This window comes from Pteropus vampyrus, unplaced genomic scaffold (genome assembly GCF_000151845.1).
Source record: "Pteropus vampyrus isolate Shadow unplaced genomic scaffold, Pvam_2.0 Scaffold518, whole genome shotgun sequence".
Lineage (NCBI taxonomy): Eukaryota > Metazoa > Chordata > Mammalia > Chiroptera > Pteropodidae > Pteropus > Pteropus vampyrus.
In genome coordinates, this window is record NW_011889299.1 from 178,723 (window position 1) to 203,815 (window position 25,093).

At 42.4% G+C, this 25,093-nt stretch overlaps 1 protein-coding gene across 2 annotated transcripts in view; it reads left to right on the forward strand.

Annotated features, from left to right (window-relative positions):
• PFKFB1 (6-phosphofructo-2-kinase/fructose-2,6-biphosphatase 1) overlaps positions 1–25,093 on the forward strand; it is an 84,589-nt gene that overhangs the window by 51,733 nt on the left and 7,763 nt on the right. The window contains exons 2-9 of one of the 2 annotated variants that reach the window (XM_011383391.1): positions 5,680–5,805; positions 9,208–9,301; positions 10,084–10,150; positions 11,017–11,091; positions 12,752–12,808; positions 14,804–14,925; positions 18,679–18,886; positions 21,673–21,819. In XM_011383391.1, coding sequence (XP_011381693.1) covers positions 5,680–5,805; positions 9,208–9,301; positions 10,084–10,150; positions 11,017–11,091; positions 12,752–12,808; positions 14,804–14,925; positions 18,679–18,886; positions 21,673–21,819 — 896 coding nt within the window. The remainder of the gene's footprint in view (positions 1–5,679; positions 5,806–9,207; positions 9,302–10,083; positions 10,151–11,016; positions 11,092–12,751; positions 12,809–14,803; positions 14,926–18,678; positions 18,887–21,672; positions 21,820–25,093) is intronic. The other variant, XM_011383392.1, reaches the window with a different exon arrangement.

Here is a 25,093-nt window from a genome sequence, read left to right on the forward strand (position 1 = left end):
CCCCCTAAGTTCATTGAGCATCCTTATAACCATTGTTTTGAACTCTGTCACTGGTAGATTTCTTGTCTCCATTTTCTTTAGATTTTTTTCTGGAGTTTTCTTCTGTTGTTGCATTTGTGGCATGTTTCTTTGTTTTCTCATTTTAGTTGCTTCTCTGTGTTTTTTTCTATGTTAGGAAGATTTATTATGTCTCCCAGCCTTCGCCAGATGGCCTTATGTAGTAGATGTTCTGTTTGGCTCAGTGCCACAGTCTCCCTAATCACCTGCACCAGGTTCTCTGGGCATGTTCTTTGTGTGGGTTGTGTGTCTTCTCCTGTTGTAGCTAACCCTTTATTGCTGTTAGCACGTCAGTGGATGGGATTGATTCTTGGGCTGACTGACTGTGGGAATTGGCCATGCCCACAAGGTATGAGTTGCTGTGTGGGGGCTGACCCCTCAGAGTGGTATTTGCCCCAGTAGGCTTGTATACTTGTTGAGACTACTCTTTGAGTGTATGGATTATGGGGCTAGTCAGGTGTTGCTCTGTTGTGGTCTGGCACCAGCCTCCAGGTGGCTCCTTGGGAGCTGCCTCTGAGTAGGCCAAGGTCAGCTACTGCCTTTGATTGCTCAGTGCTACATAGTGGGAACTACAATGAGATATGCAGATAGTTGCTGCCTATACTAAATCTAAAGGCAAGTGGGAGACAATGCTGCAGGCTCCAGATCAGTTACCCCCAGTACCGAGCCTGGGGAAGCTTAGCAAAAACTCTAGTGCACCTCAAGGCCTAAGAATGCCTGCTATTTGCCGGTAAGACTCTGCAGCTGGAAGAGCCTTTGGGTGGTATGCAAGTTGAATGGTGTAGGAACCCAGGGAGTCATCCGAGTATAGTGAGCAGATTTTTCCTAGCCAATGTAGTGTCAGTTTTCATGCCAGTGCAGTCTCTGTGGCTTCCTGTAAAAGTCTCAGATCGCAGCAAGACCAGCCACCACCCATCTCAGGTCTGCAGACACCAGAGATCTTTTCAAGAAATAATATCATTTGGGGCAGGGTTTGTGGCCCACCACCAAAAGTTTCTCCCAGGATGCACAGATCTTGTGCAGGCTGCATGAGCTGAGTGCTGTTATTTGCTGTCATTCATATTTGCAGCCCAAGGAAAGCACAGGGTGGGGCTGGCTGTCTGGGAATGGACTTGCCATAGGTAATTTGTGGGTTGGGCAGAATGGGGTTTCAGGGAAACACAGGGTGGAGCGAACCAATACTGTCAGGCTAACATAGCATCAGATTTGCTGCTAGGTCTGAGTCTGCAGGCTCCTGCAAGTCACAGATTACAGCGAGGCCACCTGCCATCTGCATTGGGTCTGCAGAACTCCATGACCCCCCTAAGAGATACTGCAGCTCCTGCTGTCAGCAGTGGTTCACCACCAAATGTCTTCCTGGAAATGTGTGCACCACATGAGCCAAGGTTCTTTTCCAGTGCAGAATGCATGGCCCCAGGAAGGGGCAGCGTAGGAGTAAATGTGGGGAAATGGGCCTGCCACAGACAATTTGTGGGTTGGGTGAGGCAGGGTCTCAGGAAGACATGGGGTGGGGCCGATCTCATCAAGCTAATGCAGCTTCAGAATTGTCTGTGCAGCAGGGAGGGTTCAACACAGGCAAGATGGCACCCATATGTAGACTGCCCAGTAGGGAGGCCCAACTAAAAAGCAATGGCAGCTGTCCCTCCAGCCATTATCTTGGTGTTACACAACTCAGTCTTTCCTTGTATGTCTCTTCTACCTCCCAAGCTGCTGACCCTCCACCAGTGCTCAGAGTAAGTGTCTGTGAGCGAGTGAGTCTGTGTGTGAGCCCTTTAAGGGTGATGTCTGGGTTTTCAGGTTCCTTTTGTCTCACTTGGATGACCAGAATCTCCACTGACTTTTACAGTCAGATTTTGTGGGGATTTCTCTTCCTGGGAGTGGAACTCTGGGCTAGGGAGCCTCTGTGTGGTGCCAGGACCCCTCTCTCCTTTGGAGAGGGGTATTTGGGAGAGGGAGGATGGGGCTCTGCAGCCACACTCTCCTTCACAGTGATCAACTGCCACAATGGGTGCAGAATCAGCTTGTTTCACGTCTCACCCCTTGTACTGGTCGCTGTGGCTTTTTCTTTATATTCTCAGATGTATGTGTTATGATCAGATTGACTTCAGGTGGTTCTCCACGCTGATTGTTTTATAATTTGGTTGTCATTTTAATGCAGTCCTGAGAGGAGGTGAACCTTGTTTTTACATAGCCCACCATCTCGACCCCCTCCCACTTTCAATACTTTAAAGATTTCATTCCACTGACTTTTTGCATGTGTCTTCTGAAAAGAAGTCTAGTGTAATTTTTCTCTTTGTTCTATAAGTAAGATGTTCCTCCACCCATTTTTTTCCTAGATGCCCTCAATATCTTATTTTTGCCTGAGTTCCTACAGTTTGAATTTCGTATGCCTGGGTGTGATGTGATTCTTTTGAATATTTTATTTACTCTGCTTGGTGTTCTCTGAGATACTTGGATCTTTGGTTTGGTACCAGTCACTAATTTTGGAAGATTTTGGCAATTATTTCTTCTAATATTTCTTCTCCCCATTATCTTTCTGATATTCTAATTACAGATATGTTACACTGTTTGATAATGTCTCAAAGTTATTGGATGTTTTCTTCTGTTTTCTTTTTTCTCTCTGAATTTCAGTTTGTATAATTTCTAGTGATCTATCTCCAAGTTGACTGATTCTTCAGCTGTGTCAAGTCCTCTGATAAGCACATTTAAGGCATTTTTTCAGATATATTACTGTGTTTTTTCTCTTACATTTACATTTGATTCTCTTATACTTTCCATTCCCCTGCTGAAATTACCTATTTGATCTTGCATGTTGTCTGCCTTTTCCAATAAAGCCTTTAACATAGTAATCATAGCTATTTTATTTTTATTTATTTTTAATTAAACTTATTAGGGTGACATTGGTTAATAAAATTATATAGGTTTCAAATGTACAATTCAATAATACATCATATGTATATTGTATTGTATGTTCACCACCCAAAGTTAAATCTCCTTCTGTCACCATATATTTGAACCCTTTTACTCTTATCTACCTCCCTCCTCTCCCCGCTTTCCCTCTGGTAACCACTAAACTGTTGTTCATGTCCATGAGTCTCTGTTTCTCTTGTTTCTTTCAGTTTTATATACCACATAAAGTGAAATTATATGATTCTCAATTTTTCTGACATCTCACTTAGCATGATTACCTCAAGATCCACCCATGTTGTCACAAATGCCAGTATTTTATCTTTTCTTATGCCTGAGTAATATTCCATTGTATATATGTATCACATTTTATTTATCCAATCATCTATCAAATGACACTTTGTTTTTTTTTCATGTCTTGGCCACCATGGATAACGCAGTAATGAACATCAGGGTGCATATTCCTTATGAATAAATGTTTTCAAATTTGGGAGGTAGATACCCAGAAGAGGGATTGCTAAGTCATATGGTAATTCTATTCTTATTTTTTGAAGTACCTCCATACTGTTTTCCACAGTGGCTGTACCAATTTACATTTCCACCAACAGTGTATGAGGGTTTCTTTCCCCCACTCCTCACCTCTCTAACACTTGTTATTACTTGTCCCGTTGATGATAACCATTCTAACATATGTGAGATGGTATCTCACAGTGGTCTTGATTTGTATTTCCCTAATAGCTAGTGAAGTTGAGCATCTTTACATATGTCTTCTTGGGAGAACTGTCTGTTCAAGTCCTCTGCCCATTTTTAAATTAAATTGTAGGGGGGAGGTGGTTGAGTTATATGAGTTCTTTGTATATTTTGGGTATTAGGCCCTTATTGGAGGTGTTATGTGCAAATATCTTCTCCCATTTAGCTGGTTGCCTCTGCGTTTTGTTATTTCTTTTGTTGTGCAGAAGCTTTTTAGTTTGACATAGTTCCGTTCATTTCTTTTTGCCTTTATTTCCCTTGCCTTAGAGGTAAAATTCATAAATTCCTCTCTAAACTCAAGGTCTATGAGTTAAGTACCTATGTTTTCTTCTATGCAATTTATTGTTTCACATCTTATATTTAGTTCTTTTTTCCATTTAGAGCTAATTTTGGTGTATGGTGACAGCAGTCTAGTTTCCTTCTTTTGCATGTAGCTTTCCAATTTTCTTAGCACCATTTATTGAAGAGGCTTTTTGTTTTCTGCATTGTATATTTTTGGCTTCTTTGTCGAAAATTATTTGCCCATATATGTGCAGGTTTATTTCTGTGCTCTCAATTCTGTTCTATTGGTCTGTGTGTCTGTTTTTTGGTCAATACCATGCCGTTTTGATTATTGTCAGGCAGTGTGATACTTTTGGTCATGGTCTCCCCCATGCCCCGGGATTGCTTTGGCTATTCAGGATCTTTGGTGTTTTCATACAAATCTGATGATTTTTTTCTATTTCTTTAAAAAATGCCATTGGGATTTTGATGGGGATTGCATTCAATCTATATTTTGCTTTGAGTGATATGGCCATTTTAACTATGTTGATTCTTCTAATCCATGAACATGGAATATTTTAATCATAGCTATTTTAAATTTCCTGTCTGGTAGTTCCAAAATATGTGTCATAAGTGAGTCTGGCCCTGATGATTTCTTTGTCTCTTCAGATTATTTTCTTTTTACCTTGATTTTTCCCTTTGTGCTTCTCTCTGGAGACAATTTATTTCTTGCATCCTTTAAAGATGTAGTCCATTATTATTTCACTACATTTGTTTAGCCTAGTAGCGGGAATAGGGGACTAAAAATATCCTATGCTATTCTGATTATGTCTTTGTCATAGGCGGGCTTATCCTGAGTCTTGGAGGTGTGACCTTCCCAAGTGTTCCTGACCCTCCTCTAAATATAATGGTGGGCCTAGTACATATTCTTGCCTCTCCTGTATTAGCACATTTTTTACATTTTTCTTCTCCAGCATATTGAATTTCCATCAGTGCCCTCAGTTCCTCTTGTACTTCCTTCTGCAGATTAGGCTTATTAGGGGAGATAGAGAACTTTGGTCTGGGGACAGTTTCAGTGGTGTTGGCCACTCCTCTCTGCCAGCTGCAGTGAATTTCCACCAGTGCTCTTAAGCTACAGTTTTATTGCTTTCCCCCATGATGATTAAGGCTTTTATTTCATAGTGTACATAGGGATAATTATCTGGGAACAATTTCAGCAATGGCTACCATTATATTTCCCTCCCCAAGCCTGAACCACAAGCTATCTTTCTCAGGATTCTTCTCAGTCTACCCTGTCAGCTTTTGGTTGATTGCCTAGAGGAAAAGTCTACAAGAGGATACAAAACCACCTACGTCTGCAGCCCCAGGGTCTTCATGTTCTTATACTAGCCCATAACCAACCTTTAATAATTCATTAACTATTTTTAGCTGAATCTTCTTATGTGTTTATATGTTTATATATCCACAAAAGACCAACAAATATCTGGGCCCCGTTGCTCTCTGCAGATGCCTGTCTCTACTGGTTTTGGGTTAGCCGATTGCACTGCAATCTCAGTTTTCTGATGAATTCAAGAGAAGTCAATTTGCAATTTTCCAGGGTTTTTTTCCCTATTATAATGGTGATAGAGATGGTCCTTCCAATTCTATATCCTTCAGCTGATAACAGAAAATCACGTGAACCTAGAGGCTCTGTTTGTCTTCCAGCATCCATACCCCAGTTTACCAATTCCCCGACAATGGTGATTATGGTGGGTTTGCCAGCTCGAGGAAAGACTTACATCTCCACGAAGCTCACCCGTTATCTGAACTGGATAGGAACACCAACTAAAGGTATGTCTCTAAAACCTTTTGTTTTACAGCCCGCTACAGGCCTCTGGCTGAAAACAGACTAAGTTAACAGGCCCCAGAAGGGACAAAGCTCTCAGTACCAGGAATGTCTTCATTATTACCAGTATTAGGAATAATACTAGTACTATTACTGCAACTGCTACTACTACTGCTATTACTACTACCACCACCACTACCACCACCACCACCACCACACTCTTATAAATATTAAAATTTCTTGAGCACATATTCTGTGCCCAAACCTGTGCTAGGGAGGAAAACTAAGATTAAATCTCTTTCCTCAAGGTGTTCCATTTCTGCAAGACCTCACAACAACTCTCTGAATAACATACTATTTTTATTACTATTTCCATTACTACCACAACAATCTTACTATTATTATTTCTTCTTACATTACCACTTCTTCACAACCCTAAGGTTTTCTTCAAAGCATAGGGGTATGTGGAGTCAAGCACATCGAAGCCGCAGCCCAGAGAGCCCCACAGGGTCTTTACTAAAGCTGGACACTGTAACTCACCTTGTCTTTTTGAGTCCAGAGAGCGTCTGCTCTCTCCAAGCCTCTCCTTAGGTCTGAGCCGGAAGTGGTCCTGCCTCTTTCCACCTCCAGAGGGGTCTCCTTACCTGCCTGTCAACCTCCTGCCTGCTCCCTACTTCCATCTTTCCATTCTCCTTAATGTGGTCTCTTTTCTGCTTATCAACCCTTGATCAACAATCACTCTCGCCTATTCTCCAGTTGATTTCTCTATCCCTCACTATATATCCCCATTCCTATTTGATTCCTCTGTTCTCCCTCAGAGGACCGTGCTGCTCTGAGCTCCCACACCAACCCTTGCTACAGCCCCTTCTATGCCAACACAAATTACATAGTGTGTTGCTGTAGTGCATGTCTGGTCTCTCTCCCCAAGAGCTAGCTGCTCAGGGGGTGAGGAGGGAACTAGGTCATATTCATTTCTGTCTCTCAAGTATGACAAGATTAAAACTAAATACTAAAACATAGGATGCCCCCACATCATATGCAATTCAGAATAAAAACAGTAAATGTAAGAAAGTCTGCTAAAGGTTTGTATTTATTCCCTGGTGACTATATTGATTCTTTTAAAGAATATCAACATAACTGAAAAATTTTATTGGGGCCGTGTTCCTCTTTACTTGTGTACTACACAATTAGTTAGACTCTCTCTCCTTCCCTCTTTCTTTCCCTCCTTCCCTCCCTCCCTCCATCTCTCTCTCTCTCTCTCTCTCTCTCTCTCTCTCTGTCTCTCTCTGTCTCTCTCTCTCTTTCTCATGAAATGGAGCACTGCTCCCCAGTGCAGAAAACAGATCTCCTCAGCATTCAGATATTCACTCAATCATTAAATATTTGTGAGCACGCAGCTGTGTCAAAGCCCTTGTTGGATGTAGATAGGATGTCTACCCTCAAAGAACTCACATCTATTCTTAAGTTCTGAAACACCCATGATGGAGGAAGTAGTATTATCATCTCACAGTTGATGAAATTAATGCCTGAGAGGTGAAGCGCCTTGTCTAAAGGCACATGACCAGTAAGTGATGTAACAAGGACATGACCCCACATCTGATTGCGTCCAAAACCTGACACTCACTGTGCCAGGACTGATATTTGGCTCCACTGGTGGGAAGAGAAAAGAATTCCATATTGGCCCTTTACTTTTTTTCTCCGTTCTCTTCCTCTCTTTTCTCTTGCCCATCCCAACACCTTTATCTATCTTCTCTCTTTTCTGCCTCTCCAAGTCTTCTCTCTTTCTCTCTTTTCTTCTTTCCCTTCATGTACCTTTTCCTTCTCTAATTCACCAGTGAAGAGTTTCCCAATGCTCTTCCATGTATCAAAACCCATGCTAGGTCTCGGAGATGCAAACATGGATGAGAGTCACACCCTGTCCTTGAAGCGTTCTCCATCTGGATGCGATGCTTAAGAGTACTTTGTGTCACCTAGGAATCCCAGAACAGGGTACTGAGGGGGCTCACAGAGCAAATCACCAAGAGGAAAGCAATAAAAGCTTCCAGATAAGGTACATGTGATCTGGGTCCTGTGGGAGGAGTAAGACATTTGCCGAAAAGAAGGGGAGAAGGAACAGTTCTCCTGGAGAACGGCGGGCTCTGAGGAGCCCCTCCTGAGTGTAGGGCCACATGGCCCAGTGGCGGATGGGTCTCTGCCCTAGTGTGCCTGCTTCCTGTCTGCTCCACTCCACTCCATTCTCACAGAGGCCCTCACAGTCATGTTTCAAAGCACAAAGCTGACCATACCTATAGGCTTCCAAGGGTGCCCTTGGCCTGAAAGTTTAAACCTAAGCTCCTTAGCCTGTCATTCAAGACTGTCCACCATTGGCCCATGTCAGGCTCTCAGGCCTCAGTCACAGTAGATGACTCACCATCCCCCAAACATGTTCTTCCTTCTTCCAATGCCATACCTTTATTCAAGCTGTTCCTCTATCTGAAATATCTATGTTCTCCACTCCATTCCCCTCCTATGCCTGCTTGTAAAAGACCTGCCCTCCTAAAAGCACTTGTTCTAATGCTGCTTTCTCCAAGAAACTTTCTCAAATCACTCCATGTTAATTAATCTTTTCTTCCCCCTTATTCTTTTGCATGATTCTGTGAGAGTACTAAAACTGGATAAGAGCTCTCTGTTTACTCATTTGCTCTCTATCCTATCTGCTGGATTCTGAGCTGTTTGAGGGCCCAAACATGCAGATCTGGTTTATCTCTGAAACTCCAGAATTAATGTCCTGCTTCACAGGGTAGGCATCAGAACATATTTATTGAATGAAAGAATGAAATATTATATTACTTTTTTGCCTATTATTTCCTTCCTTTCTTCCTCTCTGGTTTTTCACCACTACAAATGAGAAAGTGTGTCCTATAGGGGGCATATATTTAGATTTTCTGTCATGCTATAGAAAAATCTAATAACATTGGACCAGGATTCAGAAAGCCCAGTCCAGTTCTGACTCACTGTTTGAACTTTGATGATTGATTTTACTCCTTTTTCCTCAGTTTGTATATATTTCCAATGGAATAGAGCTTGAAAAGGGTTGGAGTTTATTATAAAATATAGTAATGGAAAGACCACCAGCTCTGGAGCCAAACAGACCCGAGTTTGAATCCCAGTTCCCCAGTAATTAACTATGGAAGTTAATTTATTATCTCTGAACTTAGGTTTTCTATTTGTAAAATGGGAATGGTGATTCCTAGATTTTAGGATCGCTGTGAATAATAAATGAGCTGGTAGCCATAATTTGAAGTTTATAAGCATATTATATAGCTACTAATTATACTTTCTTCTACCTCTAAAATCCCTGCCAGCAGGGCCATGTTCTTTGCCAGTGTAATCTTCCTAACCTCTTTACCAGTGTTCCCTGCTTTCAGTGTTTAATTTAGGCCAGTATCGACGAGAGGCAGTTAGCTACAAGAACTACGAATTCTTTCTCCCAGACAACATGGAGGCCCTAGTTATCAGAAAGTAAGTACGTAACATTTTAGGGATCTGTGCTGTCCCTTAGCTAATGGAGGGCTTTGTTCAGATAATGGGGGAGTGAAGCAGAGCCACTTGGTTTAGCAAGAAGGCCCTCTAGACTCTCAGAGGGTTTGGACAGCCCTTCTACTATTTTACTCAAAGCTCGTTCCTGGTCATAGCCATCCCCTGCTCAAGAACTTTAAACAGTCTCCTCCTTCTGACAGTTAAAAATAGAAACTTCTCAGCCTAGCATTTGAGACAAGAATCTCAATAGCTTGGCCCACTCCAGTCTCTTCAGTCTCATCCATTCAGCTTTCAAGGTCTCTCTCTATAAGACTGAACACTTCCAGAACAGAGCTTGTTTCCCATTAATTGATCCTTGCCCTCATAATAAAGCCCTGCATAGAGTAATCACTAAGTAGATATTTGCCAAAACCATAAATAACATTTCCAGTATCATACCTATCCTTGTACTGTTACCCATGCCAAGAATGCCTTCTACTTCGCAGACCATATACTTAGGCTCGAACTGGGTTCAAGAACCAGTTCAGCTTGGGTTCTATTAGCTAAAGAGTTGGAGCCTTTAATTTTATGACTTCTGTCATTATTAAATTTTTCTCGGGTATGCCACTTTATACCTCTCCCTATGAAGTACACACAGTCACTTTCAATTGTGAGACCTCTCTGTGCTTGACATCTGAGAGATGGTGCAAAAGATAATGTAGAAAAATAGAAAGGAACCTATCTTGGGGATATGTCTTGTTTGTTTCTTTCTCCATTGTTTTCAGGCAGTGTGCCCTGGCAGCCCTGAAGGATGTTCATGCCTATCTCAGCCACGAGGAAGGTCATGTTGCGGTAAAGAGAAAAGCTAATATGTATTGAGTATATACTATGTTTCACATATTATTCTAAGTACTTTGCATACATCGATTTAATTTCACCTTCCTCTATGAGACAGGTATTATTATTATACCCCTTTTTATATCCCAGAAGAATGTCACACAGAGAGTAAAAATCGTCCCAAACTGGCACAGTATGTTTGTGGCAGACCAGAACTGAAATCCAGATTGTATAGCTCCAGAACCTACACTTTTGGCCACTATATCTACCACTCAACCTCCAAGAATTCAGCAGGACTACATTAGAATTTAAAACTGCAGTACAAATATTTTTGAGTTCTGGGATTTACCTAAACATCTTAGTCAATCGAAATCTCATAGACCATTGTGGTAGGATTTGCAAATTCTAAAAGGGGAGGTGGAATCTCAAATATGCAAATTGTCCCATCAGAAGTGTTGAGGATATGCAGTTGTTTTGTGTCCTTAAAGAACTTTAAAGTCATAGGGAAGGAAGAAGCCTCACCTAGGAGTTGGGAAATCAGTTCTAGCTCTACTCTGTAAGCAACTCTCAGTGGCTTTGGTTAAGGCAAATCCTTCCCTTAAGGCTAAGCTACTTCACTTGTAAAATGACCCTAATACCACAATTCTCCTCTTGCCTTATACCTACAGAGTCTGATACATTTCTGGGTAGACAGCAGGGTTTAGTGAGTGCTTGAGAAATTGACACAAGACAATTCCAAATTTTTCCTATCCTTCACCACCCTGTTCAAGTTTTATCCTCTCCTAGTAGCACTCCACTTAGCTGACCACAGAAATGGTCAAAGAGTAGGTGTTCTATCAGCACCAGACTCACAGTAAACCAATCTCTTCATCTGCCTCTAGGTTTTTGATGCCACTAACACTACTAGAGAACGACGGTCACTGATTTTGCAGTTTGCTAAAGAACATGGTTACAAGGTACAGTAACACTCCTATCCTTATCTAAAGCCTGCATACCCAGGACAAATCCCAAGAAAAGGCTAACCAGAGGACTCATAGATGGCAAATCAGCTACCATAGACTCAACATTTTGATTTGGTTGAGATGGCCTTCCAGATCACAGTTAGAAGCAGCAAAACAACAGAACAGAAAAGGAGAGGTGCCGCATTAGGCAATGAAAGATGGTTGCTAACAGGCTGACACTGTGAGGATGGGGTGCAGATGAGGAAAGAGGAGAGAGAACCACTTCAAAAAGCATAAATAAGAACTAAAAACCAGTAAATACAGCAAAGGAAGCCATTAACATAATGAAAAGACAACTACTGAATAGGAGAAGATATTTGTGATATATCCAATAAGGAGTTAATATCTAAAAATATAAGGAATTCATACAGCCCAACATCCAGAAAACAAACAATCCAATTAAAGAATGGATATTTCTTCATAGTAGATATACAGATGGCCAACAGACATATGAAAAGATACTTACCATCACTAACCAACAGGGGAATGCAAATCAAAACCACATTGAGAAACCAGCTAACACCAGCCAGAATAGCTATCATCAAAAAAATTTTAAAAAAATAACAAGTGCTGGTGAGGATGTAGAGAAAAGGAAACCCTTATGCACTGTTGGTGGGATTGTAAATTGGTGCCACCACTATGGCAAACAGTATAGAGATTCCACAAAAAATTAAAAACGAAATTGCCATATGACCCAGCAATACCACTTCTGTGTATTTATCCAAAGATATCCAAAACACTAATTTGAAAAGTTATATGCACCCCTATATTCATTGCATCATTACTTACAATAGTCAAGATGTGGAAGCAACCTAGGTGTCCATCAATAAATAAATAGATAAAGAAGATATGGTATATATATCTTCAGATCTCTATAAGAAGATATGCTATTCACACACAATAGAATATTACTCAGCAATGAAAAGAATGAAGTCTTGCCATTTACATCAACATGGAGGACCTAGAGGGTATTATGCTAAGTAAAATAAGTCACACAGAAAAAGACAAATACCAAATGATTTCACTTATTTGTGGAATCGAACAAAACAAATAAATGAACAAAAGAAAATAGAAACAGACCCATAGATATAGAGGACAAACTGATGATTGCCAGAGGAGAAGGAGAGATTGAGGGGATGGGTATAAAAGGTGAAGGAGAATTTTTTTTTTAAGTTTTATTTGCAAAAAAAATGAGAAAGAACCACTGTTCTAGAAAATGGTAATTTTAGCTGAATTAATTAGGTAAATTGGCATCAGGAGAATTGACTTCAGGTGAGCTGAATCCCCATCACAACCTTAGCATGCTACTTGCAAAATGTCCCTCTCTCAGTGCATTATGCCCTTCTAAGAACCTAATTCATTTTGTAAACATTACTTCCAGGGTCCTACTTAAAAATTAAAAAAAAGAAAAAAAGAAAAAACACAAAACATTCTGGAGCTATTCAATTTAGAGCCAATCTGCCTCATAAAACTCAGAATCCTAAAAGCACCACTGTATGAAATTATGTGGTCAGAGATGCCTCTAGGGTTGACTCATTGAGAAGGGGTAAAGCTATGTTTGACTTCTATCAAATATAATTCCCTGCCAGAAATCTCTCTTCTGTTTCTTTTATAGGTGTTTTTCATTGAGTCCATCTGTAATGACCCTGGCATCATTGCAGAAAACATCAGGGTAAGGAGCATCAGTTACCTTTTCTCCTTACTTTGCCTCAGGCTTGAATCATGCCTAAAAATACATCTGTTAGATTAAAGGAGGTGTTCTTCCCCATTTTCCTTCCCCTTCCCATAGGTAGCATTCCTTGACCACTGTGGCCTACAATGATCTTATGAAATTAAATGAAGGCAACATATATAGAGTCTTTAACATGCACCAGGCACGAAGTTTAACTCATTGATTTTTCCCAACAAACTTGCATGTTAGGAATCATGTTGGAGAGAGGAAACTAAGGTTCCAAGAGAAGTGAGTTGTTAAGGGTTCGTATAGTCAAGAAAAGGTAGAACTGGGAGTAGACCTCAGGCTTGGCTATCTACCTCAAAAGTTCTTTATCCTGCTCCACAATTCATGTCAGAGCTATCCCTGCTCTTAGACTCTAGGCATGTGGTCTAGAACTAGATCACTTAGCACATTTTGTTGTTTCTTATTTCTTCAAATTACTGGAGCTCAGGGACAGAAGAGATCTTAAAAGTCACCTCCTCCAACCTTCCATCAGGTACTTGAAATCTCAACTAAATCTTTCTCTGGATTTTTTCTTCATACCTCCAATGACAAGAGGCTCATTGCCTTCATCAAATGCAGCCCAATCAAGCTGAAATATGTCTCCTTGTAATTTCCACTCATTGGTCCTCTTTTTACCTCTTGGGGAACAGAGCACGTCCAATCCCTCTCTTTCTTCTTCATCCATCCATCTTCCCATTTATTTATTGATTCAACAGGAAATGAATCCATACACCTGCACCAGGACACTCTGGGTCTTAAAGACATAGAAATGGATGGGGGAGAGTCTTGCCCTGAGCTCACAGTCTAGTGAGAGAGGCTGACAAGTTTATAGACATATCTCTGTGAGATCAGTACTAAGATGTGGGAACAGAGGAGGATGTGGGAGTACAGTGTTAAGGACCTAACCTTGCATGGAAGGGATAGAGTGTATCAAGGAAGGCTTTTCATTGAAAATAATAGCTGACTTGCATCTTGAAGAATGCATAGGAATTTGGCAGGTGAAGAATGGGAAATAAGGGAATAGCATATACTAAGTATGGCATCTCCAGGAATCTATAAATAGCTTAGGTTGGCTAAAGCAGAGTGTGTGAAGGAATAGGAGAGCAATGGGAGATGAGAATGAAGAAATCATTCAGAGCCCAATCATGACAAGCCATGAGTCATCCGCTAAAATATTTCATACTTTGTCCTAAAGGATGTGAGGAAATGGTGAAAAGCTTTAAGCAAAGGAATTCCACATTCAGAAGTGCATGTTAGAAATATCCTTCTGGCTACTAGTATGTGTAATACACCAGAAGTAACAAGATCATAAACAGAGTAATCAGTCACAAAGCAATAGTGAGCATCCAGGCAAGAGAAAATGAAGGCCAATTGGAGAGATATTTAGAAGATTCAGTGGAGAGAATTTTAGTGCATGCTGAGAAGTGGGGAATGATAGAAAGAGATACATCCAGGATGACTCTCAGATTCCTTTTAGGCTCAGGTAACAGTGGATGATAGTGCCATTCACTGAGATGGGGAATGTGGGTGGAGAAAGTGAGTATTGGGGAAACTGGAGATGCCAGAACTTCAGAAATCTAAAGCCAACATATGCCATGTTCTCCCAGTAAACAATACATTTAAGCCATTATGGCCCCTAGACAAGATCTCCTGTTCTCTTCAACCATTTATCACATCACAATTTCTAGTCCTATTATAAATGTTATTCTTAAACAGTACATGCTCTAGAACTGAATATAATGTAACATACTTTGTTTGACTACACAGAAGTAAGTAATAAGGAACCACACAGTCCAGACCCTTTCTTGGGCAAGACCCTTTCTCCAAGTCTCAACTTCACCATCTTAATTATGTGGGATGCTGTACTCAATGATCTCTAAAGGCCCTTACCAAGGGCACTGTCAGAGTATCTATCTTCTATGGTCCCTGTGTCCTTCTCCCTTATTCTAGCAAGTGAAACTCGGCAGCCCTGATTACATAGATTGTGACCGGGAAAAGGTCCTGGAAGACTTTCTAAAAAGAATTGAATGCTATGAAGTCAACTATCAACCCTTGGATGACGAACTGGACAGGTAAGAGCCCAGAACCCTACAGTCCAGATCTTGATCCTTACTCCTGTTTTGATATCCTGTAGGACCTTGGGAAATTTCTTCCCTCTCTGGATCTCACTTTCTCTATCTATAATATCAGGGGGCCAGATTTGATAATCTGTCTTCAAGGGCCTTCCTAGCTCTAATTATCAATGAGGTGGTGATTCCTTGACGTGTAAGGTGTTCACAAGAGATGTTCTCATGAAGTAGTGTTTTCCTGGGCAATATGAACAGATGGGGGACCTGATCTCTGGGGGGAAAAATGCATCCCTCCTGTGGTTGTTGCTATTATATTTTTCAAAAGTATTCTTCATATATGGATGGCACATTAGTTTCCAAACATGCTCACCTTCTTTGTTTCATGGAATCCCCTCAGAACCCATGTAAAGGAGGCTAAAATATGTCTTATGATCATAAATTTTCAAGAAGGGGAAATTGGGTCTTAGAGAGCTAAAGCCACTTGCCCAACCTCCCAGTGATAAAGCTAAGATTCTGACCACATATTTTGTCTCCTAGTCATGTTTCTTCTCACAATGCTCATATACCTCTTCAATCAATAGGCATTTGGCTCCTTTGGGCTGTGGTATACATAGGTGATGTGAATAAGGGCAAAAGAGGTGAGTTCTATCCTCAGGTAGCTCCCATAGTGTCTTGAAATATGAGAAGATGTGAAAAAAAATTGAAACTTTCATTATTAATACCAGCTAAAGACAGGACAGGTGTTAGCTGGCAGTACAGGGAAGACATAAGTTTTAGACATAGAGTGTTCCCAGGGCCCTACTCTCTTTCAAAATGGATTGTGCTGAAAAGAGACTCTCAGAATCACTCAGACTCTTAGGAATCCAGGTAAAAAGATTAGGTTTCAAATAGTCATTACCACCCTAAGAACATCATTCCAACTTTGTCCAACTGAAGTCCTAAGAGGTGAATATTGTTACTGCCTTACTCCTTAGATAAGGAAACTAGAGAAACAGAGATCGTGAGCAATGCAAGGGCTTACCTGAAGCCACACAATGAATCAGTAGCAGAATATATACTCAAACCCTTATCTTCAAACTTCCAGCCTGGTTCTTCCCCTCCCACATTCCTATATCATAGAAAGCATCACATGAGGCTTAGACACTCAGTGCAAGGGGCAGGACTTTACATACAATTGTAAAGACTGTTCACTGTGCAAGGACATTCAGGTCAAGGGTACACTTGCTTTTCTCACCAAGGCATGTATACTGGAGCAAGGCTGTTTCTGCCTTGCAGAAAGTATAACTTTTTCAAATTTCCACAAAGACACCATAGGGGCTAGCAGCATACCATGAAAGAAGTTTGAAGGAGGGGAGCTGAGGTGAAAGAATGACATTTAGAAAACTAGCCTTTGATCTCACTTCCTGCAGGCGTTCAGTTAGTGTTCGATGTATCAGTTTGGGCCTGAAGATAACTGATTATGAAGGTTAGCTTTATTTAATTATTTTTCTATCAATAGACATTTACAGTCCATGTATCAGGACCCAGCCCTAAACTGTGCCCTAAGAACCCAAAGAGAGAAGGGCTGCCCCTGCTTTGATAGAATGACCACTTGATTGTGAAAGACAATGAGTTGATCAGAATTGTGGAGATGATAAAACAAGTGGACTAGAGGAAGGGGACCCAGCCCAGCTTGCAGGAAGAGGTCTAGAAGAGCAGGTTTACTGAGTAGGTAGACTAGACATGTGTTTAGGGTACCAGCAAGGCAGAGGCTACCAAAAATAAGAAGAAAATAATCTTTAAAGCTTTTAATATTTTATATTTCCAGCATCAAGGTAGTCATAATGGAAAAAATAAAACCAGAACTTGATAGAACCTCCTCATATTATTATATAGTTTATAATTTTTATTTTAAATTATACATTGTATGGTAGGCTACTACAATACTTTTGATGTTAAGTACCTCTAAATGACTTCACATGATCCTGGACTCAAAGAAGTCTTCCTAGAGAGAATGAACATACTGACTCTTGAAAGATGGATGCATAAGAGATCAACTTTGGAAATCAGGCAAAGAACACTTTTTCAGGCAAAGAGAACAGCACTTTGTAATGATCTAGTTAAATCTGAATAAGACTAGAAGAGTACAGAGAATGTTCCAGCAAAGACATGAAAGCTAGAGTGAAACAGAGAAGTTATGAGCCTAGGCATGGGACAGTGAGGTGAAGCCAAGTAGGGCCAGTGTGTGAAGGCACCTGGAATGTCAGACTAACCTGAGGTTCTCTTAGAGCCACCAAGAACCAGTAACCAGTGAACAAAGCTAGATCAGATATTTTCTATCCCTAAGCTCTGAGAATGCTGGGAGAGTTTGACCTCAGGCAAATCACTGCCTCTCTCTGTTTCAGTTTCCTCACCTATAAAACAGAGATAATAATCTTTGCTTCCTAGGATGGTTATGAGGATTCATGCACTTTGAAGTCTCCACTCCTTGCCAGAAGCCACCCAAATATTAATATATAAGTGCAAATATAAGTGCCCTTATAAGTGAGGACAGTTGGACATGAATGACAGGGATGAGCATGATAAGCTCAGTACATATAGAAAAGCCTTCTTTAGGAAGATCAGAGAGGCTTTCTGAAATCAAATCCATCAGCCACTGCCTTACCTGCCTTGGGTTAGTACAGCTATTTCCATTCCCTTGGTTTTGTTACTGTGCACATAGGGTTGCTGGTGTGTCACCCCATTGCCCAAGCCTCCCCCGCCTTTTTCCAGGATCACCCTGAACTCCTTACAATCAAACAACTAAAGAATTAATGCCTGACACAGCAGGTACCTCAGCAGTGTCAGGCAGGTGCTCCAGGATTCTAGTCTTCTGATTAATCAGTGTCCCCCATATCAAGCTCTTTTGCAGACAGGTTGTTGAATAATTTGATTATCACTCTGTAAATAGTTATTAGTTCATGACAGAGCACAGAATTGAGGGGATGAAAAAGGGACTTGAAGTAGGGACCACAACTTCCCAACTGATATTATGAACCACCTCTGTATCCTCACACCCCAGTACTTGGCACACCTTATAGTGAGTGATCATGGAATGGGCGCTGAGCATTGATCTTACATTTCTAAGCATATATTCCTGACTGGCATAAGAGCTCCCAAAGGGCAAATACTGAGTCTCCACTCCAAGCACAATGCTTAGAACAGACAAAGGTGTGTTCGTTGACTGCATGACAGATAGGAAAAGAGACATACACATACCGAGACACAAGCACACAGAGACATCATCTGGCAGCTGCCTGTAGGGTGTCAAGTACAATATATCATAGCAGAGCTTCAAAGAATAGACAGGCAGAGCTCAGCTCGTGATTTGAAAGAATAAGGAAGTGAACAAGTTAGGAGCGACCAGTGACATGTTGGAGGTACCCAGGGACAGAGGATTACTGCTTCTCTCTGAGTATGTCAGGAGTGTGCACCACAGAGGAGAGAACCCGAGATGCCTGGAATGTGATAAATAAAGGTGAAAAGACAACCTGGCTCAAGCTGAGACTGAGGAAAGGAGACAGACAGAAATGGTAACAGGCAGTGAGCTCCTAAAGGTGACCAGGAGCCAAGTTTCTAGAACAGGTACCCAGAACAGGGCAAGGCATAGTATCTTGTTAGAGAGCTGGGTTGTGGAGGAGGCTTGAAGACAGGGAGTGTGGTTGGTGCTTTCTCTTGGGATTAGCCTCTCTACCATCAGCCCCTAAGCTGCCCTTGCTCTTGTTCGGGCTGGCCCAGCCACCTGTCCTACATCAAGATCTTCGACGTGGGAACACGCTACATGGTGAACCGAGTGCAGGACCATATCCAGAGCCGCACAGTCTATTATCTCATGAACATCCACGTCACACCCCGCTCCATTTACCTATGCCGGCATGGTGAGAGTGAACTCAACCTAAGAGGCCGCATTGGAGGTGACTCTGGCCTCTCAGCTCGGGGCAAGCAGGTAGGAAGGGCCCTATGCACCTATAGGCATTGGCTGAGCTGGACCAGTTGACCATGGATGAGTGGGGTGGCCACTGCCTGGGTCCTGAGAATGGGGAGACTCTGTGATGGGGTAGAAGCAGGTTCTGGTTACTCTCACTCTTTTGCCCTGTCAGCCACTCAGTCTTGACCTATCCTTGAATGGCTCCAATGTGCCCACAGCATCTGCAACTCTGAGCTTTATCCTGGTACTCCAAGCCTGCCCAGATCTGGCTGCTCCTCCAGCCCCATTACAATGAGCACCCTTCACCACTGCCTGGCTGGTCCCCTCGTCTTACTCACAACTCTGTGTCTTTGCTTGTGCAGTTCCCCCACCTAGGCTGCCCTCCTCTGTCAGCTGGTGACCACCACTTGCACAGACAGCTGCCTTAAAGTGTCCCACCCTTGAATCTATCTTCTCCTCCCTTACCTGACGCTGATGCTACACCCCACACACACCATACTGCAGGTCATCACACTGTCAGCACTTGTCTCACACAGTTACTGCTTCTTTCCTACCTTCCCTCCCCCACTCTCATCCAGGGTCCAGCTCCTATGCCATACTCTGGTCTAAGAAGCCCTCCCTTATCCCCTCCTTCCCTCAGGCAGGTCACATGCTCATGCCCTGAGCTTCATCTCTCCCAGTACTGGCCCATTTCTGACTCTAACGCATGAGTCCTTTCTCTCCAGCTAAGCACAGTGACCTGCATATTATGGGTGCTGGCTCAATGAAAGGACACATTTTCTCCAATGTTTGGCCTTGTGCCTGGGCTTGTTAGTACAGGTTCTTGCTGGGGCGATCACTTGGGGGTGGGACAAGTGGGAAGTAGAATGCAGGATGGAGGAAGTATCCTCATTCGTTGGACACTAGTGTACATGCATGGCACCATCTGCTTCCACATGTATGGCCTCATTTAATCTTCGCAGCAGCTTTGTGGGGTGGGCATTACTGTCACCAATTTATGGATGAGGAAGCTGAGGCCAAGACAGGAGCAGAGAGTGGCCTTAGGTCGCACAGAGCCAAGACTCAAAATCTGGCCTTCCTACCTGCCCCTCGGCATCCAGTCCCCACCTACAGATGTGGCAATGTCCCAAACAAGGCACCTCACCAGATATCCTGTCCTCGTCCTTGTGGCTCCCTATCTGTTGCCTTCAGAAAGGCAGCCTAATTTCAAGATTTCCACCAGAGGACTCTGACCTGACTCCCAACTCTCTTGCTCCTCAGAGCAGAGGTCAGAGGCCACCAGAGGCATCACCCCTACACCCCATAGTACCACCTGCAGCCAGAGGCTATTGGTTGGGGCCAGCCACAGCCCTGCCTGTACAGCTTAGTTCCCAGTTTGAACATGGGCAACCTCCACATGGTGTGCCTCCCTCCACACAAACATGTGCATGTACACACCTGCCTGGCACCAACCTTCACACTCATGGGCACAGCACACTGTGCAGGGTTTACTAAGCACTTTCTCATTGACTGTCACCCACATCAATTACAGTAGCTCTCCTACTATGTGCCAGGGAGTACTCTGGGTGCTCCCCATCCACTATCTAACCTGTCACTCACAAAGACCAGGCTGAGTGAGCTAATGCTGTTTGCATCTTACAGACAGGCGATACAAGGCCAGAGAGGGGCAGGGATGCATCCCAGGGCACATAGGGACTATGTAAGGGAGCTGAAGCACCTACCTTCCAGTCAAGAACTCTTTCACCTACCTCCCAGTCAAGAACTCCTTCCACCAGAGCATACTGACTGCTAACTCATAATCCATAATTAGAATGTGTGTACTCAATGCCCGTATTTGTGCATATAAATATGCCTGTATGGATGGATTTTTGTGGATGTTCCCCACACGCCATCTGGGACTAATAACATGCCTAAATGCAGAAGAGTGAATCACTTGCTCTTCTGGGATCCCACAGCCCTTCGTGGTCCCTCTCAGTGCTGTCATTGTTTCCCTTACTTGACTGGCCTTGTCTTGAGAGCAGGACACCACATTACCCAGCACAGGGCCACACACACCCAGTACATGTTTAAATGCCCTTAGAACCTGGATACCAGGACCCCTGCTCAAGCAATGACAAGTCAAAGAGTCAAAGAGGAATGTCCCAAAAATCCTACCCCACCATATTCTGAGTATCCGGAACCCTAGAAACCCCTGCCCTTATGGTCCAGAGTCTGTTTCCAGTGCCTACATGGCCCAATCCCAGTGTCTGTCCACCTGAATGCTGGCCGCAGCACACAGGAGTATTCACTCCTAGGTGAAGAGGTAGCCAAAGGATCATTGTTTGTGGTCTATGGGGATCGGTGAAGCTGTGGTGTGGACAGAACTTAGTCATGTAATTGGAGTATCCACAAACACATACTCAAGGCGTCTGTGAGTTCAGGATGAAGGCAGGAAGAGAAGGGAGCTGGACTGGGGATGGAGTGCCTCCATATGTACTCTTATCTCAGTCTCCACAAATGTTAGAGGTGGGCTGTTTGATGAATGAATAACCAAGTAGGGGCTTCAGTGAGCAGCCATCAATGAACGAACACACACATATACACATAAATACACAAATTCTTTTCTATTCTATTGGTCCTTAGTCACATGGGCAAGAGTATGACTTTTTATAAATTGGAAATATTTAAACTCTGTACTCTTGTATGTTCATCAGCATTCCACCATTTTTGACAGATCTGAGCTTGTTCTTATGGGTACCATTGTCTTCTTTCATTTCTCTCTTTCTTCCCTCCTCTTCTCCTATGCACCCTGCCCCGGTTTCCAGTATGCTTATGCCCTGGCCAACTTCATTCAGTCCCAAAGCATCAGCTCTCTGAAGGTGTGGACCAGCCACATGAAAAGGACTATCCAGACGGCTGAGGCCCTGGGCGTCCCCTATGAGCAGTGGAAGGCCCTGAATGAGATTGATGCGGTGAGATGTAGAGGGATGAATTTCCTGGTGGGTGGTGGGGCTTAACTTTGGGCTTATCTCCTGGATTGCCGCTGCTCTGGATCCTATGGGTAACCTAATTAATTCAACAAACATTTCTCAACAACCTGCCATGTACCAGAAACTATTCTGTGTGTTGGGAATCCAGTGAAGGCCAGAACAGACAAGTTCTCTGCCCTCGTGGAGCCCAAAGGTAGACAGTAAGTAAGACATCACATCTCATGTGACAAAGATTGTGAGATGGGAAGTACAAGGGATTATGAAAACTCAGAAGGTAAGGATGCACTGACAAGACTTGGTGGGAGATTTACAAGGAAAGCTTCCTAGATGAAGCTAGAGGTTAGACAAAAAGCAGGCAAAATGGACTGGGAGTGAGAGAATAAACTTAATTTCAGGGATAGGGAACAGTTCATGTGAAGGCCTGGAGGTGAGAAGAGAACATGGTATGTTCAGAGAACTGAGGAAAGAAAAGCAGAGGCTGAGACAGTGATAATGAGGTCTGGAGATAAAGGAGATAGGGTTGGAAAGGAAGGCAGCTCATATGGCTTTATATCATGTTGAGGGATTTGGATGCTACTGTAAAAATGGGAAACCGTTGATGTGGTCTAAGTCAACCACAACATTATAAATGCAACATTGCTTCCCTTCCCCACCAGCAAGGAGGAGTGGCTTGAATATGATTCACATTTGAAAAAAAAAAAAAAAGGCCACTCTGGCCATGTGTGGAGACTACGGAGGAAGAGGGCCAAAATGAGCATGTAGACCAGTATGAAGATGGCCACATTAGTCCAGGCAAAAATGAGGATGTGAGGGACCAGAGTAGTGGCATGGGAGATGGAACAAAGAAGAAGGACCTGGGGAATTTTTCATCTGACCCTTGTGACATGGCAGTATCTCTTCAGGGTCAGGTTTTTCCATAAGCTCTTTGCGAAGGCATTGTTTCCTCTCCATTTTCTCACCTGCGCTATAGATACACTGATATCTGGTAGCAACATACAGGTTATAATTGTTGGACCTCAAAGTAAAAGCTTCACTACAGATATAGATAACTTGCATTTAGGTAAGGTTAACTCACTTTTCTACTAGATGTACTTCTATAAATACAGACAAGTATGTGCATATATACATACATATATCTGTACTTAACTATAGATATACAGAGATACGCATACAGAAAAGAGGTATACAGCATTGTTCTACATATCACATATATTTGCTACAAAATAAAGGCAAGCAAATATGTAAACTGCTTATAAGAGCTCAGTTATGGTTCGTTTGTGGCATACACATGAAGTAAACATTTATTGGATATCTATTTTGTTTCATTACTGGGGTTATGTTGGAGGTGGAGATTGGTTCCTGTCTTCACTGAGTTTTCAGGCTAAACAGGGTACATGAGGAATAAACAGGAATAAAAAACAGCATGTGTGATACAAGTTCTGATAGCTGGACTGTGGGCATGCAGATGTCAGAGCAGGGCATCTGATCCAGCCAGGATCTGCCTGGAGGAAGTGTTGCCAGTGTTAACCTGGAGGGTTAATAATGAGCCCAGTAGAGAGGATCAGGAATGGTATGTCAGGCAGAGAGAGCAGCATAAGCAAAGATGGTATTGTGTGTGTGTGGAACTGCTAAGATTGTAGCAGTGGGGACTAAGAGGGAGGAGAAAGGAATAGAATTGATAGAGATTTAGAAGGTAGAATCTTAGCAATGAGTTATGAGGGAATGGGTGAGGAAGAAACAAGAATTAGAATGATGCTTAAGTTTCTAGTTTGTTTTCCATGATCAATAATATATTAATAATTAATTCTATTGGTTGAGTCTTTAAAATGTACCTTGTACATCTTGTACTAGTCTCTTTTACATATATTATCTCTAATATTCAAAACACTTGTGTGCAGTAATTGTAATTCTCCTAATTTTGCAGAAGAAGAAAATAAAATTCAGAGAAGTTAGGCAATTTGCCTTAAATCAATGAGTCAGAGACCATTTCCACAACAGGCAACAGGTTCCCAACTTGCCTCAGAATAGAAAGTCGAAGCCAATTTGGAAGGACCTTGTGTATCCAGTAGAGTTCACTCACTCCCATGGACAGTATCAGCTAGAGAAGTTTCACAATGCAGAGCTGTTTGTGAGCTGAGGCAGAGATGAACCTCACCCCTAAGGCAAGCCTAGTAGATGGCTCAAAAGACAACCAGAGCCCACCGTTTCCCCTACAGGAGGGTTTAACTGGAATCCACACAACCAGAAGGAAACCCTATAAATGCAACATTGCTTCCCTTCCCTACCAGCAGCCACCTCACTTCTGGGAATTTCTCAGTGGACTTGGCGCTCTTATATGCTCTTGAGGAACAGTCTCTGAGCCTTTGATTCTTTCTTTGGGTGAGGCCCACTCTGAAACCATTAGGAATTTAATAATTATTGCCTTCTGAAATGTCTGTGGATACCTGTTGATTTACCTGCCAGAGGTCCTGGAGCAGAGATAGTGGCAGGAGGGATGAGAAATATTATAAAATGTGAGAGCCCTGCTGTGGATGTACACAAACACATGCACTTGCATACACAGTCACAGACACCACAAGTAAACTTACAGTCACAGACATGTACTTCACAGATACGTGGACCCACTAGTCAGACACAGGCTCCCTTTCAGACACATCTACCAGTCACACCCGCACCATACACACACACACACACACACACACACATGCACACATGTACAGATACACCTAGAGATACATATGGACACAATCACAATCACCATAGACACACATATAGTTTTCACATATATCTATATCACATGGACACAGAGGCATACCATGGACACATACACATACACAGACACATACCTTCAAGCATATTACCACAAATTCATGAAGACCTCAGACACAGGCACATAGATGTTCACACTTATACACCAGAGATATGGTCAGGGACATATATACTCACAGATACACAAGCCACAGACACACTGAGATACACATGGAAAGACAGATCACATAAACACCCACACAGGTACATTCTCAGATGCTCAGATACCCTGTACACACACAGTCACACAAGCACACTACATATGATGAGACAAATACACGAACACAAAGCATAGGTCCCTAAACATACCGTAGGTATACATGATAAGCATTCTGCACACACACATGCAAACAACCACAAATCTTTAAACCCATACATTTATAGAAATACATATGTATATATACAATGTACACCTACAAACCTATTGAGGCAATCATAGAAACACCAC